General features: G+C 41.2%; 3 protein-coding genes across 4 annotated transcripts; 2 read left to right on the top strand and 1 right to left on the bottom strand.

Moving 5' to 3' along the window:
• The first annotated feature begins 1,014 nt into the window (after positions 1-1,014).
• LOC103706921 (CRIB domain-containing protein RIC10-like) lies at positions 1,015-3,407 on the top strand. Its single transcript, XM_008791191.4, has 5 exons — positions 1,015-1,389; positions 1,846-2,029; positions 2,137-2,240; positions 2,333-2,408; positions 2,509-3,407. Exons 2-5 carry the CDS (start codon positions 1,972-1,974, stop codon positions 2,961-2,963), a joined length of 693 nt encoding a protein of 230 aa, XP_008789413.2. The 5' UTR covers positions 1,015-1,389; positions 1,846-1,971; the 3' UTR covers positions 2,964-3,407.
• Positions 3,408-3,864: 457 nt separating this feature from the next.
• On the bottom strand, positions 3,865-5,256 carry LOC103706920 (piriformospora indica-insensitive protein 2). The gene has a single exon (XM_008791189.4). The coding sequence runs from the start codon at positions 5,254-5,256 to the stop codon at positions 3,865-3,867; it is 1,392 nt and encodes a 463-aa protein (XP_008789411.1).
• Positions 5,257-9,323: 4,067 nt separating this feature from the next.
• Positions 9,324-15,544, top strand: LOC103706919 (glutathione gamma-glutamylcysteinyltransferase 1-like). Of its 2 annotated transcripts, XM_008791188.3 has the most exons (8): positions 9,324-9,479; positions 11,145-11,301; positions 11,516-11,754; positions 12,863-13,026; positions 13,652-13,703; positions 14,077-14,304; positions 14,392-14,904; positions 15,082-15,544. In XM_008791188.3, exons 1-8 carry the CDS (start codon positions 9,405-9,407, stop codon positions 15,169-15,171), a joined length of 1,518 nt encoding a protein of 505 aa, XP_008789410.2. In that variant the 5' UTR covers positions 9,324-9,404; the 3' UTR covers positions 15,172-15,544. The 2 variants fall into 2 exon arrangements, with proteins under 2 accessions (XP_008789410.2, XP_026660384.2); XM_026804583.2 differs by lacking the exon at positions 9,324-9,479 and having other exon boundaries at positions 11,487-11,754.
• The last annotated feature ends 471 nt before the right edge of the window (positions 15,545-16,015 follow it).

The following is a 16,015-nucleotide window of genomic DNA, read 5'->3' as shown; positions in this document are numbered from 1 at the left end:
CATAATTATGCTTAAATATGTCTTTTATTCTCATTCTTTTGCTAATCTGGTTGATGCTTGATTGAACTTGTTCTTGTCTGGTCCTACACTGGTCGCCTCCACTTGGAGAAAACTTGCACTTGAGCTTTGTTTACTCGTGCTCTTCCCATGCAATGCTAGTGATAATAAAGGTATAAGATCTAATTTATTCTTCGACTACGCATATAACGGCCATAAACAGCTTGTTGATTACTTTCTTTGGGGAAAAGAAAAACTTTATTAGAAATGCATGGCACCATCATGCCTCCTGGACAATAATAGGAGGAAAAAATAATGCGACACAAAATGTATTCATGCTTTAGTTGAGCAAGTAGACATATTGTTTTTGGAAAAGATCTTGCACATTCCATTGCCAATGCAACTAGTTGTGAAGTATTATAGAAAAAAAAATGCATTCGCATACAAGAGCAATAAAAATGCTAAATTATATAAAAATTTTGCTTCATAGGAAAGCAAAACTTTTGGAACAAGGAAAAGAGACCAAAAAGAGAGATGAAAACAATATTTTTTAGATCTGACATGCAAAAGTAGAGCATACACTAGATAATCTACAAGTGATTGGTGAGTCGCATAAAAAATTTTGATAGTCTTTCTAGGTGAAGACTATAATTCGATATCCATGATCCATCCCCATTGGATCATGACTAACATGTCATCATAGTTGGCCAGGTATGTCAAGCTTTTTTTTTTTTTATCTTTTATAACAACAATCCCAAATTTCAGCAAAGTTGTGGCTTATAATTTCCAATCGAGGGTACAGGCTAACATTGCATAAATGGTACAAGATGATGACTCTTTTTTTGGGTCATATTTTCGCAACAAATATATTTTTTTTTGGTCGGTTCGGGCTCACCCCTATTGACCAAGTCCTAACCAACGGCTTATCTCCCTCCAATTCCCGCTTTTGCCGCCAGCCACCCAACCCATGGTTGGAATTAGAACTCGATGAGAACATAGAGCAGAGGGAAAAACTCTACGCCCTCTCGTCTCGCAGCAATTAAAAATAACCTAATCTTCTCTCATTGGATGTGTTCGGCTCCGATTGCCTCGGGGTATCTTCCGTCGAAGCTGGATCGGGCTTTACACCGGCCGAGGCAATGCAATCCCCCTTCTTTCCATCCTTCTAACGCATTGCCCGGCCATTCCGAAATTTGAAGGAAAAAGAAGAAAAAAGAGCAAATTAAATCTAAGAGGAGGATTGGTTCTCTCCATCAAGATTCTGTCAGCGAGGCCAAAGAGAATTATTCAGAATGATGATAACATTCTTTTCGAGCGAGATGGAATAGGCATGAGAGGGGGGCTCGTCGTCAGCTTCCAGTTTGACACCTTGTTCAACATTTGCTTCCTAAGGTATGGTTTAGTTTATTTAGATTTTATCTTAAATAAGTCTTTTTCTTGGCAACATTTGATGATTTTTTAGTTCGATATCGGCTAGGCAATGATCTGTTCAAAAAAAATAAAAAAGAATTCTAGTGTAACATTTTTATTTTTTTTGGGTACTATCAATGAGTCTTTTTTTTTTTAATTTTGCATTACATTTAATAAAGTTTTAACTTTTTTTGAGATTAGGATGGACTAATCCCCACCCTTTTCTTCTTTTATTTTGATTTCTATTTATCTATTCATTTTAATTCAGAGACATCAATCTCCATTTTTTATTGTAGACCTGTGCCATCCTTTGAGAACCAACTCTATTTATATATATATATATATATATATATTTTTTTTTTTTGGAGGGTGGGGGGTGAAGGATATCCTTTATGAAATCAAATCTTGGAAAACCAATAACTAGAATTTTTCGCGCAGCATCTGTCCCCGTTAAAAGAACTCGTTTTGGCAATTTGAAGGTCAGGGTCTTACGTTGGGGTCACCAGGGATCGTCGGAGTGGGCCCTGAGGGTTACGGCCGATACACCCGTTGGGCCCCCGCGACATGGCGACCAAGATGAAGGGCCTCTTGAAGGGCCTCCGTTACATCTCACAGATTTTCGGTAAGCAGCCCATTATTATTAGCCGTTTGATCTTCTTCCTACGGTCTGCATATCTTACCATTTATATCTATATTCTGTCTAAATGACTTTCTTTTTAAATAAATCAGACACGGATACGAAGGAGCAGGAGATGCAGATCGGATACCCCACGGACGTCAAGCACGTGGCCCATATCGGGTGGGACGGCCCTTCCGTAAATGCCCCCAGCTGGGTAACAACAAAACTTCTCTCTCCTCAGTGAATATCTACTTCTGACCATAGGATCTCCATCTAACGGATGTGATTTATCAAAATTTGGGACAGATGAGCGAGTTCCGGTCGTCTTCGGCCCCCCTCAGTGGAAACGAGGCCGGCGCCCCGCCTAAAAATCCCTCCTCAGGTGCGCCTCCTTTTTTTATCCCTTTTTCCCCTCATTACTTACAGCCGTCAGATCTTGATCGGATGGCCCACTTGATCCGGTGACGTTGCCCGGTGCGCAGAGTTCGGCGGAGCACGGGACTCTGCGGCGAGGGGGCTGCAGGAGTTGTTGGCGCCGCGACCGTCGCGGCGCAACGCCTCGTCCGGGGGATCCAGCGTCGACTCGCCGCGGCAGTCGCGGCGCCATCAGTCGTCCAGCTCCACCGCCATCGACTCCCCGGTGCGCGAGCCCTTGGAGGGGTGGCGTCACAGCCGGAGGCACCGGAGCAGCGCCGGGCTCAGGCAGGAGAGCGCCTCCGGGAGCGGTGGCGGATCGGAGTCTCAGGAGGGCTGTGCGGCGGTGCCGAAGCGGGATCGCCCCCGTCGGAAGACCAAGGGGTCCTCTTCTGGCGGCGGCTCCGTCAGGTCGACGTCCCGATCGAAAGCCGTCGCCTCGGAATCCGAGGGCGTTGTCGAGAGCCAGAGCTCCTATTCCGTCCCGTCCTTGAAGACCACGACAGAGGAGGAAGGGTTCTGATGCGATCCCCAGCGGAGGACAGAGAGAGCAGAGGAGAGCTGTCTGCTGTCGTGACTTTCCATCACGACCGGTACAAAGATATTCCGTGGACCGCTTGATTTCCAGTGATTTGGCGTTGTTGAGTTGCTCTAGCGACCCCGGAGTCCAGATCGATGACGGATCACCGTCCGAATGGTATTCCCCAAAGGATGGTTCTTACGAACATTTTTCTTGAATCAATAAATGACATGAAGAGAGAAATGCAAAAATGCCTCTTATAGACCAGTATAAGAATCAGTGTGAGCGCTCTCTTTCAAATGCTTCTCATTTTGTATCAGAAATGTTTTTTCCTTGGGGAAAAGCTGGCTACTCAGCCAATCCAAGCCGTTTGTACCTAAGTCATATTAATATATAACACGATGTAAAATGCTTTCCATATATAACACGCCATCCTTATTCCTCTCATATAATGTCATGCCTATATGATTCATGATTTAGGACAAACCACATTTCTCATATTCTGTTGCATGGGGCTTTGTAACAGTTTCTCGATGTTATTTTTAACAGTCGACCTGCTCATTTGAGACTCCATATCCGAACCGTATGTCTTTCCAATATAAAATTTTTACTTTAGATTGTTTGGTTGTTATATAATGACTGTAACGACTGTTGTAACAAATGTATTATATACATGATATATGTATTCTTTTAGGGGGATAAGTGCATATACGTAATGAAAAAGCAAGAAATTGCGACCCAAGGCATAAAATTTGCGCTGTTTTCGTTTTGGTTACTTTCGATTTACAACTCCAAGTAGTGGAGACAGTAACTTCTATTGGGTAATTCATTCCTTTTTTCGCCTAAACTAGATTTTTCCCTCTTTTCCTTTCCACACTTGCAAACCCAAGGCACTACTCACTAGTCACCTAAAAACTAGAAGCAAACAAGAAAAGGAAACAAAAAGCCAAGGAGATATCTTCGCTATGGAAAGCCCGGAGCCATAGCGAAAGTCGACGGGATAGGGAATTTCCGTTTTGTTGCACCGCTCCAAGTAAGTGAGACTTCCCTTGGCACTCACGTGGCCAACCAAATCTTCGCCCAGGCACAGCTTCGGGTTACCAGCCAGCTTAAGCTTACCCCCCAAGCGATCCACGAAGCCGGCGGAGAACGGTATCCGACCCTGGAGGGCGTTGTTCTCCAAGTTAATCTCCCCCGCGGACCTCTCCAGCCGCTTAAACTGCTCCGGCACCTTCCCCTCCAGAAAGTTGCCGTCCAGCGCCAGATAACGTACGTTTTCCAGAAACACCCCCATAGTGGACGGAATATTCCCGACCAAACCCAGGCCGGACATCCCTACTCCCAAAATGCCCCCAAGCTTCTCCCAAATTTCCGGGATCCGGCCACCCATCGGGTTACCGCTTAGATACACCTCCCTCATGCTCGCCATCTCCGCCAGCGCGGTCGGGACGCCGCCGGTGAGCCTGTTATGGCGCACGTCCAAGAACTCGAGCCGCTGTAAGCGGCCCAGCTCGACCGGGAAGGAACCGCGGATCAGGTTCGAGCTCAAATCGAGCTTGACGAGTTCGCCCAACCGCCCAATCTCCACGGGGAGGTCGCCGCCGATCCGGTTCCCGCTCAGATCTAGGATCTTCAAACTCCGGCACCGGCCGATGGTCGCCGGAATCCCTCCTCGGAGACGATTTTCCGATAGAACGACTTGCTCCAGGCTTCGTAGCTTCCCGATCTCGGCGGGGATGTTGCCAGATATACCACTAGAGGAGATGATCAGACGCCGAAGACGGGGGAGATCGCGGATCCTGCCGCTGAGCCGGCCGACGAGGGACGGGTTCTGGACGAAGACGAGCTCTTCGAGGGAGGAGGGGAGATTCAACTCGCGCCCCGGGAGGGCGGCCTTCGCATGGGTGAAGCAGTTGTAGAAGAAGAGCTTGCGGAGGAACGGGAATGCGGAGGCAGCGGAGGAGGAGAGAACGGGGGAGAGGGTGGCGTTGGGGCCGCAGGCGGGGTTGGCGGAGAAGTCGGAGAGGTAGCCGAAGTTGAGCTCGGTTACGTGGAGCGTGCCGTCGGGGAGGAGGTCGCAGACGACACCGTGGGGACCGGCGAGACAGAGGTCGTCGGGGAAGAGGGAGCGCCATGCTGTCTCCGGATCGATGGACTCGAGGGCGAGGTACGTTGCCTCCTGCTCTGATGGCGGGAGGCCGGGGAGCGGCGGCTGGTCTTCGGCGGCAATGGTGGAGGCGGCGAAAAGAGAGAGGAGGAGAATGAGAGGAGGACCGGATGAGGTATAGAACCCCATTTTCCTTCTACTCACGAAAATGCTACTAAGAGAGAGAGAGAGGGGGAGGGGAGGGAAGTCAAGGGGCAACGATGGCGGTGTTCCGGATTTTTAAGAGGGGAGGGGAGGGGGCAACTGATGTGTCAGGCGGTATTCACGAAAATGCCACCCTCGTTATGTAGAATGACTAATGTACCCCTGGGGATGGAATAGAAGCTGCAGTGGTGGTAAACTTCAGAGGTGTCAGATGTCAGGGAAAAAGTAGGAGGGCAGGTCGTGACATGCGAATTGACTATAATGCCTTTATGCTTTGTAAGTACCCTATCTCGTCCTTTAGCCGATTATGATATATGGTCCGTTGGATTGATGGAGCACGATGTAATTTACCATCTGATTGAAATCAGATGAATGCAGAAGTTATGGGCCACTTCGTCCTTGAAAGGCTCGAACTTGGCTGCAGTTTTTTCCCCCGAAGAACTGCACTTGGTTATTGTTTTAAATAAAATAGGAAAATAATAAAATATTCTCCATTAGTACCGGAGAAAATATTTAATTTTTGGAGCTCGAGAGAATTTCCCTTGTCCGAAAATAGAGAAAGGAATAAGGCCTGCTGCTGGATTTCTTATTATTAAGAAAATAAATTCAGTAGTATTATTTTATGTGTATTGTTCGGACTTCACTCTTTGAAAGAGCCCGATTCGAATGTTCTCCGTGCTTTACTCCGCCATCCTTATTCTCCGACCGCGTCCGCCGTCCTTTCCTTGTAACGGCTAAGTTATCCCTATTTAATTCTGTCGCCACACGTCTCAAGATTATAAATCCAGACCGTCCCGCAGATGGACGATTGTTGATCCTGTAAATCTTTGTCGTCGGCTTGATAATGTTTCTCAAGGGTATTTTAGTCAGTCAATAAAATTATTTCCTTCTTCTTTCGACTTTATACGGATCGCGGAGGAACGATCGGGGCACGGGAGAAGGACAGGCACGCTTGAACCTCGAGCATGTCCGGGAGTTAAGATCAGAGTGGGAATCAAATGGACGGTTCAGATATAAGGATCGTTCGAGGGTTAGGTGACGGCGGTTAGGCGGGGCGGTGTGGGGAAGCGGGATAGGGAGCTGTCGGCCGTACGCCACGGCCTGCCTCCAGCCGCCGACAGCCCGAAAACACGGCCTGACAAGCCCCGGCGGGGCCCACCCAATGGGTTCGTTGCATCGCTTTCGGCAGGGATATTATAATTCTCCCTATCCTCCGCACGTGCCAGGCGGAGAGATGGGCGATCACGTTTGATTATGACCGTTCGGCTGCTGCGACGAACAAACACCGTTGATGCAGCATTCGTGGAATGGCGTGCGACGCGTCGAGAGCATGTGCGATGCTGATCAAGACTGTGGACGGCTGTGATTGTTAATTGTCCTCCGTTTCAGAACTTGAGCGCATGATGACATGTCCTAAGATGGGATGCTTGGGATGCACTGAGGACACCAATAATGGAAAATTGATGGTATGATGACGATGGGACGGTTCTGGAAGGGCGGTGCCTATGGAGGAGGCCAGCGTGACCCGGTGGGCTAGCTACAGGCTCGCAGAGCTGGCGGCCCAGGTTCAAAGTACGAGAGAAAACACCAATATAGTTTCATACTTATATTACGTTTTCGCCATTGATTGCGCTCTCTGATTGGTGCTACAGCTGCATATATTTAACTCTAATGACTCGACTGCTATCCGGTGGTTAACGACACGCAACGCGTTGTCGCGCTCCCTCGCTGGCACGTGGGGGCCAAGCTGGATTGAGCCTCCCCCGCCGGCGAGAATTGGTGCTAGGTTGCTATTATATGCATTGGCACTGTAATGCGTGCCGCTGCCCGTGCGGACGAGGGCCTGTGAAATCGGTACTAAAATATAATTCATGGCACGGAAAAATTGATTCATTTAAAATTTAGATTATTGAAGATAATTTATATTATTAAAAAATATAAATTAAAAATTATATATTCTGATAGTTTTTAATTTATATATTAAATCAGTACTGAAATAAATAATACCAGTTCTGCTATTATAGCAAAACAAATGTTAGGGCAAACTAAGCCAAAATCTATTTTGTGTGGGTGTGGGTGTGTGTGCTAATAGGTGTGCGAAAGTATGAGAGGGAGGCTATTCTATGTTTCCATGGGATAGAAAAATTATTTGATTCATTTTTGCAATCAATGATAGATAATATGCATTCAAGATCCAAACTATTAAAGATGACCTGCATTGATAAAAAATTTAAAAACTAAAATGTATATATTTTGATGATCTTTAATTTATCTATCAAATCGATACTAAAATAAACCGTATATATTGAATTATTGTAGTAAAATAAATGATAGGGCATATGAAGTAAAAATCTATTTTATGAACTATAATCTAGGTATTTTAAAATAGATTTGATTTTAGTTCAATAAAATTTGATGATTAAATTATAGTAAAATATATTATTATACCGTTAAAACCATCTATTTTAATATCTAATTGATGATTTGGTTAGAGACAGAACATATAAATTTTGGTTTCTAGACTTTTCTATAATGCAAGTCATATTTAATAATTTGGATCTTAAATTTAGATTATCCATCGTTGATTTTGAAAATAGATGGATAGATTTCTCAATCTATCAAGCAGATAATAGTATACCTCTCTCTCTACATATTTCTTTTCTCCCTTTATGCCTTATATAATTAATGCTTTAATATTGGCATGTTTCTTCGTGACCATGACTATCCAATCCATTATTAATAGATACTAATTTTGTAGCGCTAGTTTCTTTCATTTTCTACGTTGTTGGCTGCGCCATCACATGTCATGCATCCTTGATTTCTTAAGCATATCTTATGTCAGTGTACTAATAATATTCCTGTTGCATCTTTGAGTGTAATTGATGATGTTGATCAAGTAGAGAACAGCCAATAATAATATTTTCACGATCATGCTATAACAAGTAGGTGGCAAAAATGCAACAGTGGAGGTGCAAATGCATACGATGGCGGTGGCATCTATCATGGCTCCATTTTAGTACATAGATGCAAGGTAAAGTCTAAATTGGATGATGGCATCAAAAATCTTCTATTAATTATATAAATTGGATGATGCTCTAACAGTAGCTTCTCTTTTTTACTCAAAATTGTTTCTTATAACTTTCCTAAGACCTAGCTGGAGGATACCTTGTGTCTAGGTGCAAATTTTTATTAGTTAGATGCATACGTGGAACAACAATAGGCTACTAAGATGATCATTAGATTCTTGAAGAACATTTTCCACACAAGGCTGAAAAATGCAATGCTATAGGTGGCCATCTTTATTTCTTCGCTCAAATTCATGTCATCAGAAGATTTTCTATATTCTATTTAGTCAGACAACCTGCCGCAAGAACTATGATCCCATCCGAACATTTTGCGGCCATCGAGCCAAGCTTGGACATAGAAGCTGGAACCCAAACAAGTCTGTGTCGAGAATAACCCTTCAAAAAACATCAAATTATGAAGCGCTCTAGGCAACTTCCTCTCATCCACAGGGCACTTCCCGAGTGATTGGCCAATAAATGAGGCCACCCAGTCCACAACCCTGTTAGCTTTTTTGAAAACATGCTTGATATGGAATGCCACCATTAATCATAGTCTGAATGCGAAAGCAAGGTGTGGCACTCACCCACACCGCGGTGCCTCTCTGAATTCAGCAATTATCGTAGCCGAAATCACCCTCAAGTATAACTACTCTAGCCTGCAACACCTGCCGAGCATAGCCCAGATTGGCCTATACCATCTTTAGCTCAGTTTCTGAAACTGAGGTGTCGAAGATCTGGCAATGATCCTTATCCGAGTCAAAGGCAGCGCCCAACTAAATACAGCATAGCTCCAGGTCGAGCCACTCTGTGCCGGTTGCGAGGATTGGGCCGTCTTAAGCATTTGTCAACGCAGTCCGTGTGGCCCGATCCGGTAGCGTTTCTTAATTAGTCCTAGGTGGGCCTAATACGCTGTAAGGGGTGCCAAGAGACTACGAGGATTTTGTTGGCCGTTCGAAAGGCGTTAACCTTCGCGGGACCTATAATAAAAAGCAGTTACCTCGGGCAAACGGATGTTGCAATAAAGGGAGGGGGGAAGAAGTCAAGAAGAAGAGAAGTGGAGGAGGAGGAATGGCGGTCGCCGGTCTCTATCGGCGAGCTCTCCCCTCTCCGCCGGCGATCGAGTTCGCCTCAGTTGAAGGAAAGGTAGTTCTCCTTCGATTCCCATCATTCGTACTACCTTTGAATCCCGATTCATGTCAAGAAATGGGGAAAGTCGCCGAAATTTCTAGGGTTGGATTTTGCTTCCTGCTGTTAATCGCCGGATTGTTGTATTTATTTGATTGTGATGCTACTCTAGTCGTTCTTGAACTTGATCCTGATACATGAGGTTTCTTGCTACGATCTTCTTTACTCACATTTTCCTTATCTGATCTACTCTGGCTTAAGTTTCTCAAGTTCAGTTTTTTTTTTTTTAAAAAAAAAATCAGTTCTTATCATATTTAAGTTTTGACTGTCGTCCCACTTATTCGACAGTCTAGCTTCTTGCACGCTTTGATGTTTTGCTAATCCTGGAAAGATGATTATTGCCAGGTTGATTTATCTATATAATCAGCTGTTTTGGAGCAATCCCATGCAGAAAACTGACAAAATAGATAGTACAAAGTGCTGAAATGTTTTTAATCGGTAGTAAAGAAGAGATCGATCACATTTAGATTTTTGAAGAATCTATTAATTCAATAAAGTCTACATATTTAACCATTACAGTATTATTTCTTATTGGTAGAGCTAAATTGTAATTCCAAAGTGAAGATCGTGTACACCTTTATTATATTGCAGGTAGCTGAGAAATAAAAGAAAGTGCCGAGTTGATTTATTTGGAGGATTTTAATACGTTTTTATAAATCTGAAAGGATTCTACAAATATCTGTTTATATGAGCATTATATGTCCCCCCGCACCAGTCATTCATTCAACTTGAAGATTCAAATAGCATGAGTTGACCCTTTGTTTAGGTTTACTTCCATCATTTATAAATTAGTGTTTGAAGTACAAATAACAACGGTATTAGCATAGTGATGACTATAGACTTACCTGATAATAGAAAGTGGCAAACTAGTAGTGTCTTAGTTTGTTTACCAAGAACCAGTCTTGTGAGCTTGACACAACAATTTACAACAGAGAGGATTAAACTTTACCAAATGTAGCCTCTTTTTTTTTGAATGGAAACATAACCTGATCTCTAATGCCCGGAGAATGAAGTTATTATGGACAAATATTGGGACAATATAATTTCAGAATATTAACTATTTTTGATCATTCTAGCATCTGTAATATGGTTGGTCTGCCATGACCCAGGTCATTTGCTGCCTTAGACTTAGAATTAGCATCTACTTGGTATGAAACATGGAGTTGTACAAATTGTGCATCAAAAAACTGATTGAAGATAGTAAATTGACCTAATCCTTGTTACAGATGAGTCTGATACTCCATCCTCTTCTTTTCTTTTGCCTTTTTATTTTTACTTGTAACGCTTATATGAACCTCATGTTAGTTTACTGTCAAATGACTTATGATGGAAGTCATTCAATGGAAATTCCAGAAGAGCATGGTGCTTCGAAGTTTTTTTTTTCTTTGATGAGTTTAGTATATTTTCTGTCATCTTTCTTTTTTCAGTAAGATGGTTTTGTGATGTGGAAGCACATGTTGGTTTGAGTTTCATTTACAATGCAGAAAGTTAATTTTCTGATAAATTGTTTCAAATCTGGTTTTACTACCTTGATTTAGTGTCCACTTGACAATAATATAAATGTAAGTGTTAAAATACTGTACAATTTTCTTTAATAATCTTATTCGTTTTATAATTTGGTAGCGACTCTTCTCTGAAGCCTTTCAAAGTGGAACCATGGAAGGATTTTTCAAATTAATTTCCTACTTCCAAACACAATCAGAGCCTGCTTACTGTGGATTGGCTAGTTTGTCAGCTGTCCTGAATGCTCTTGCTATAGATCCAGGAAGAAAGTGGAAAGGTATTTGTTGATAGTCTAACTCTTGCAAGGTTAAATGGTATGGAATTTCACAAATTGGATAGTCTAACATTTTATAATCATATTTTGTTTGGAATCCCTTTTCTGTAGAATCTGGTGTAAAATAATGAGATTGATTTGCCTGTTTTGTTCTTTTTTCTTACTTGTCTTAATTCTTGGGACAACAGACTATATATCTTCAGGATCTCCTTTTCAGGACCTTGGAGATGGTTTGATGAGTCCATGTTGGACTGCTGTGAACCTTTGGATAGAGTCAAAGCTGAAGGCATCACATTTGGCAAACTTGCTTGCTTGGCTTACTGTGCTGGAGCTAAAGTTGAAGCTTATCGTACAAGTCACAGCTCCGTTGATGACTTCCATAACCATGTTATAAAATGTACTTCCACTGAGGACTGCCATCTGATTGCATCATATCATAGGAAGCCTCTCAAGCAGGTTTATGTCTGATTACAATATTTTGTTTTTTGTTAGTGAAATATTTATTTTTTTTTTCTTTGGTGAATTCAAATGTAACTTCAGTATATCTTGAGTTCTTTTAGAAACATATTTGTTGGAAAACTTTGTTTCTCACTCTCTTCCATGGTTTATAGTTCTGTATAAAATGTTTCTTCTGTAAAATTTCTGGTTTTTGTCTAATTGAATTGAAGTGGATGGACCACGATACATGCTTTCAGGTGAAATGGCTTAGTTGAAGATGTGTAAAATCAACTTAATAAATATGATTGTGTTCTCTATAAAGTGATGTTTTTGTTTTCTCACATTTGCCATCCATTATTCAGTATTTTGGTCTTTGTAGTTGCTTAACCTTTATATATTCTATAGCATATCATTGCTTATCAGGATTACTCCATGAAAACACTACTCCATGCTATAGACTTCACATCATAGTTAAAACAGCTTATTATGAATCCGTTTGTACTCAATTTGATATCTGCATGTGGATACACAGAACAACACAACAATGTATGTATACATATACAGAAATATGCAAGACTTTGCTGTAAATTTGTTTGGGAAACCTTAAGATTCACTGGATGATTAAAATTTTGGAAACTTTAAGATTACACTGGTGGGTGATATAAGAATTTATGTTGTGAATCAAATTCTAGTTAGGGCATTTGATTATGCTATTGAGTGATTTGGGTCAGAAGTTTACGATTTCTAATACATGATAAACAGTAAAATGGTTTACTGAAAGCTAGATGAACTTTCGGTTTACACATCATGCCTTTATAATCTCATATAAGTTGTGATACCTCTTAACTGCTTCATTTTTCCACATATCATCTCCTATAGCTGTTTTTGTCCTCCGTTTCTCATATCACCTGGTGCATGTTTCTGTCCTCCTTTTGGACAGAGATAGGGTCACATATTTTTATTAACTGGTATTGGAATAAAAATAGATATGAAATCAATAAATATGTTTTATTTATTGGTAATGGGATAATATAAGTTATTTGCATTCCTGTCTTATCTCACATATATTCATTTTTTTTATTGCTGGAATTGACAATCTGATGATTTTATTCTTGTAAATTTGCAGACAGGAAGCGGTCATTTTTCACCAATTGGTGGCTACCATGCTGGAAGTGACATGGTACTCATTTTGGATGTCGCTCGTTTTAAATATCCTCCTCACTGGGTCCCCCTCGAACTTCTTTGGGAAGCCATGGATACGATCGATGAAGCAACTGGACATCATCGGGGGTATGCAAAGCCTTTTATTCAAACTGCTTGCTATCATTTCCTGGATGTATGAGAAGTATATCTATCTTATCTGGGAATGTGGTCAGAGGGTCTTAAGATACGACCATTCTCCATTGCTTTTCTTTGTTACTTATTTGTATGAATCTTTGTGTTCCTCAAGAGATTGCTATCTTGAAAGTTATGATGAAATTCCTTTTCCAGAGTTTCATTAACATTATGTGTATTTACATTTCTTTTATCGACTCTTCTGTTATATTTTAAAAAACTGTCTGAAACTGACCACGATTTGATCTAAAATATTGCACTTTAGGTTGCTCGATTAAATAAATTGATGTCTAATTTGTATTTGAAGTTGTATGAATGACATTCTCCTCTTCATCTAACAGTTCTCATATTTGACCTTCTTTTTATTAGCAAATATTGAATGATACATGCCAGTACTTTTTATTACATTATTTTTGTCCTTTGTGTTCCTATATCCACCTCTTCTTCTTTTGCATACAACTCGTTGGTCATGGTCAACTGGTGATGTGGCTTTTTATACATCCATGATGGATGTGATCTTTTCTCTAAGAAACCATTCACATCTTGCTTCATTGACTTTCAAGCTCCTGATCTTTCACAGGTTCATGCTTTTGTCAAGGCTTCAGAAAGCAGCATCTTTGCTTTATACCCTGGTAATGATATTAATTCTTCATCAAATGTTTTTGGCATGTGGATTCTGATATGATCAGTTCAAATTTGTGCATTTGTGTAAAATATTGATAGAACATCATAATCTTTGGATACGTAAGATGTTTAACAATAATGAGTTGCTCCTTTGTTATCAAAACAAGATTAAAACGTACAAGGAAGTGTTGATATGTTCAAATATTAAAAAGTTACTTGCGCACCATTTTACATCTAATTTATATCCTGCAGCATGCAACTCTTAGTTTGTACTTGAACTTTGTACATTTTTTGTTTTTGAACTTTACATCAACATTTGTTATATTATTCATTATCTCCATGAGTGAATAATTAATATTGCCAATTCCGGGATATGCTTAGAGCTGCTGTCATGAGAGCTGGGTCAGCATGGCTAGGTACTTGATTGATGATGTACCTATTCTTTTAAAGTCTGAGGACCTAAGCAGTGTTCCAGAAGTTCTTTTGCTTTTATTCAAATCCCTACCCGCCAATGCTGGGGATTTCATCAAGTGGATTGCAGAAGTTAGGAGACAAGAGGAAGATGGGTCAAGCTTAAGCAAAGAGGAGGAGGAAAGACTTGCTGCAAAGGTCCAGTTTTTCTTCCCCTACATTTGCATTTTCCATCTCTTTTCTATCTCATCTCTGAATCTTCATGTGCCGGCCTTCTGATATCAGGAAGAGGTACTGCAACAAGTTCGTGAGACTGAATTATACAAATTTGTAGCAGACCTTTTATCTTCTGCAAGCTTGTGTCGCAAAAGTTTCTCATCTTTAAGCAACAATGATTCATTATCGGAGATTGCAGCTTCTGTCTGTTGCCAAGGGGCGGCAATTTTAACAGGGGGCCTTGGAGTTATCCAACAGTTTTGCTCTAGAGCAACATGTGTTAAATGCTTCAGGGCTAATGGAGATGCACCCATAACCGTTGTCTCCGGGATGGTTGTTTCAGGCAAAAATGAGCAAGGAGTTGATATGCTTGTACCTGAATCAACTGCAAAATCAAAGAGTTGTTGCAGTTCTAATCCAAATGATTGTGTCTTGAAGCACCCAGGAAGCAGTGATGCTCTAACTGTTCTGTTATTGGCTTTACCCCCCTGTACCTGGCAGGGTATAAAGGATGAGAGGCTGCTGGCTGAAATTCATGGCCTCTTTTCAATCGAGAATCTTCCAGATGTTTTGCAACAGGAGGTAGGAGTTTCTACCTGCATATCTTTTTTTTTCCCTGGTACCCTTAAGCATCCCATTTGAGAGCCAAATTTTGTCAGTTGCTAAACAGGTGTCTGGTTAGATCGGGTAGGTTTGAGTTTCCTTCTTGTGTCATAACATTAACAAACTGAAAACGATTCTTTTAAACGACCATGGCAGGTTTTGCACTTGCGGAGGCAGCTCTATTTCCTCAACAAAGTTCAGGATAAAGACATCGAAGATGAGATTTTATTGCCATCACAACTTTAATGCAACCAATTTTTTGTTCTCCTCTACAAGTATCTGGGAGGATATCGAATCCTTCTCATGCTAGTGTAGATCTATCAATGCCTGACCGGATATACACTTAACCATCTGTCAAGCATGTTCGCATTGTTCCTGTTTACATGATGCATGTAATTAATTCTGGTGTAATGTACAAACAGCGTTTCTGTTCTGGATATTAAAGAGTGAAAGAGGGGGAAAAGGAAGGTTTGAAAGGGTTGAAAAAAATTTGCACATAATTAGATCTTGGATGTTATGTTTTAGTAATCAAAAAAGTGTATAAGAATGTAATGGCAAGGCATTTGAGTTTAGCTGCTTCATGATTGGAATTGGCTGTTTGAAAGGCTTGCTCATGAAAGGGAAGTTTCGTGATTAATAATTGCTGCATAAGAATGTAATGGGGAGACATGACTGTAGCTCCATCTGATTGGTTGAATTTGGCGTTATACTTCCTGTATGTTTGCTTAGGCTACATCCGATTTTCAGTTTTAGGATTACTTTGATATCTTCATAGCTGCTAATGGTTTTTCTGGGGTTGGTTCTTCATAGAGGAGATGGCACGACCAGAACTGGCTGGAAGGTCACTGTTACAGGATTAGGCCATTCAGTATACATCACTAACCCTGTAAGTTATTTATTTATTTATTGTTCTTTAAAAACCAAGATGGGAGGAAGCCTTGCCGATGTCATAGGATGATGGCGTTATTTCAATCCAAGTTGTTCCTATCTAACTTGTAACTTCACGAGAAATTTTATTATCTGATATCAGCCTATATCTAGACTTTTTTTTTTTAATTTTTGGAATATGATTTTGAGAATTTCGCAATCT

Source organism: Phoenix dactylifera, chromosome 18 (assembly GCF_009389715.1).
Source record: "Phoenix dactylifera cultivar Barhee BC4 chromosome 18, palm_55x_up_171113_PBpolish2nd_filt_p, whole genome shotgun sequence".
Taxonomy (NCBI): domain Eukaryota; kingdom Viridiplantae; phylum Streptophyta; class Magnoliopsida; order Arecales; family Arecaceae; genus Phoenix; species Phoenix dactylifera.
This window is presented reverse-complemented; position numbering and strand designations above follow the sequence as displayed.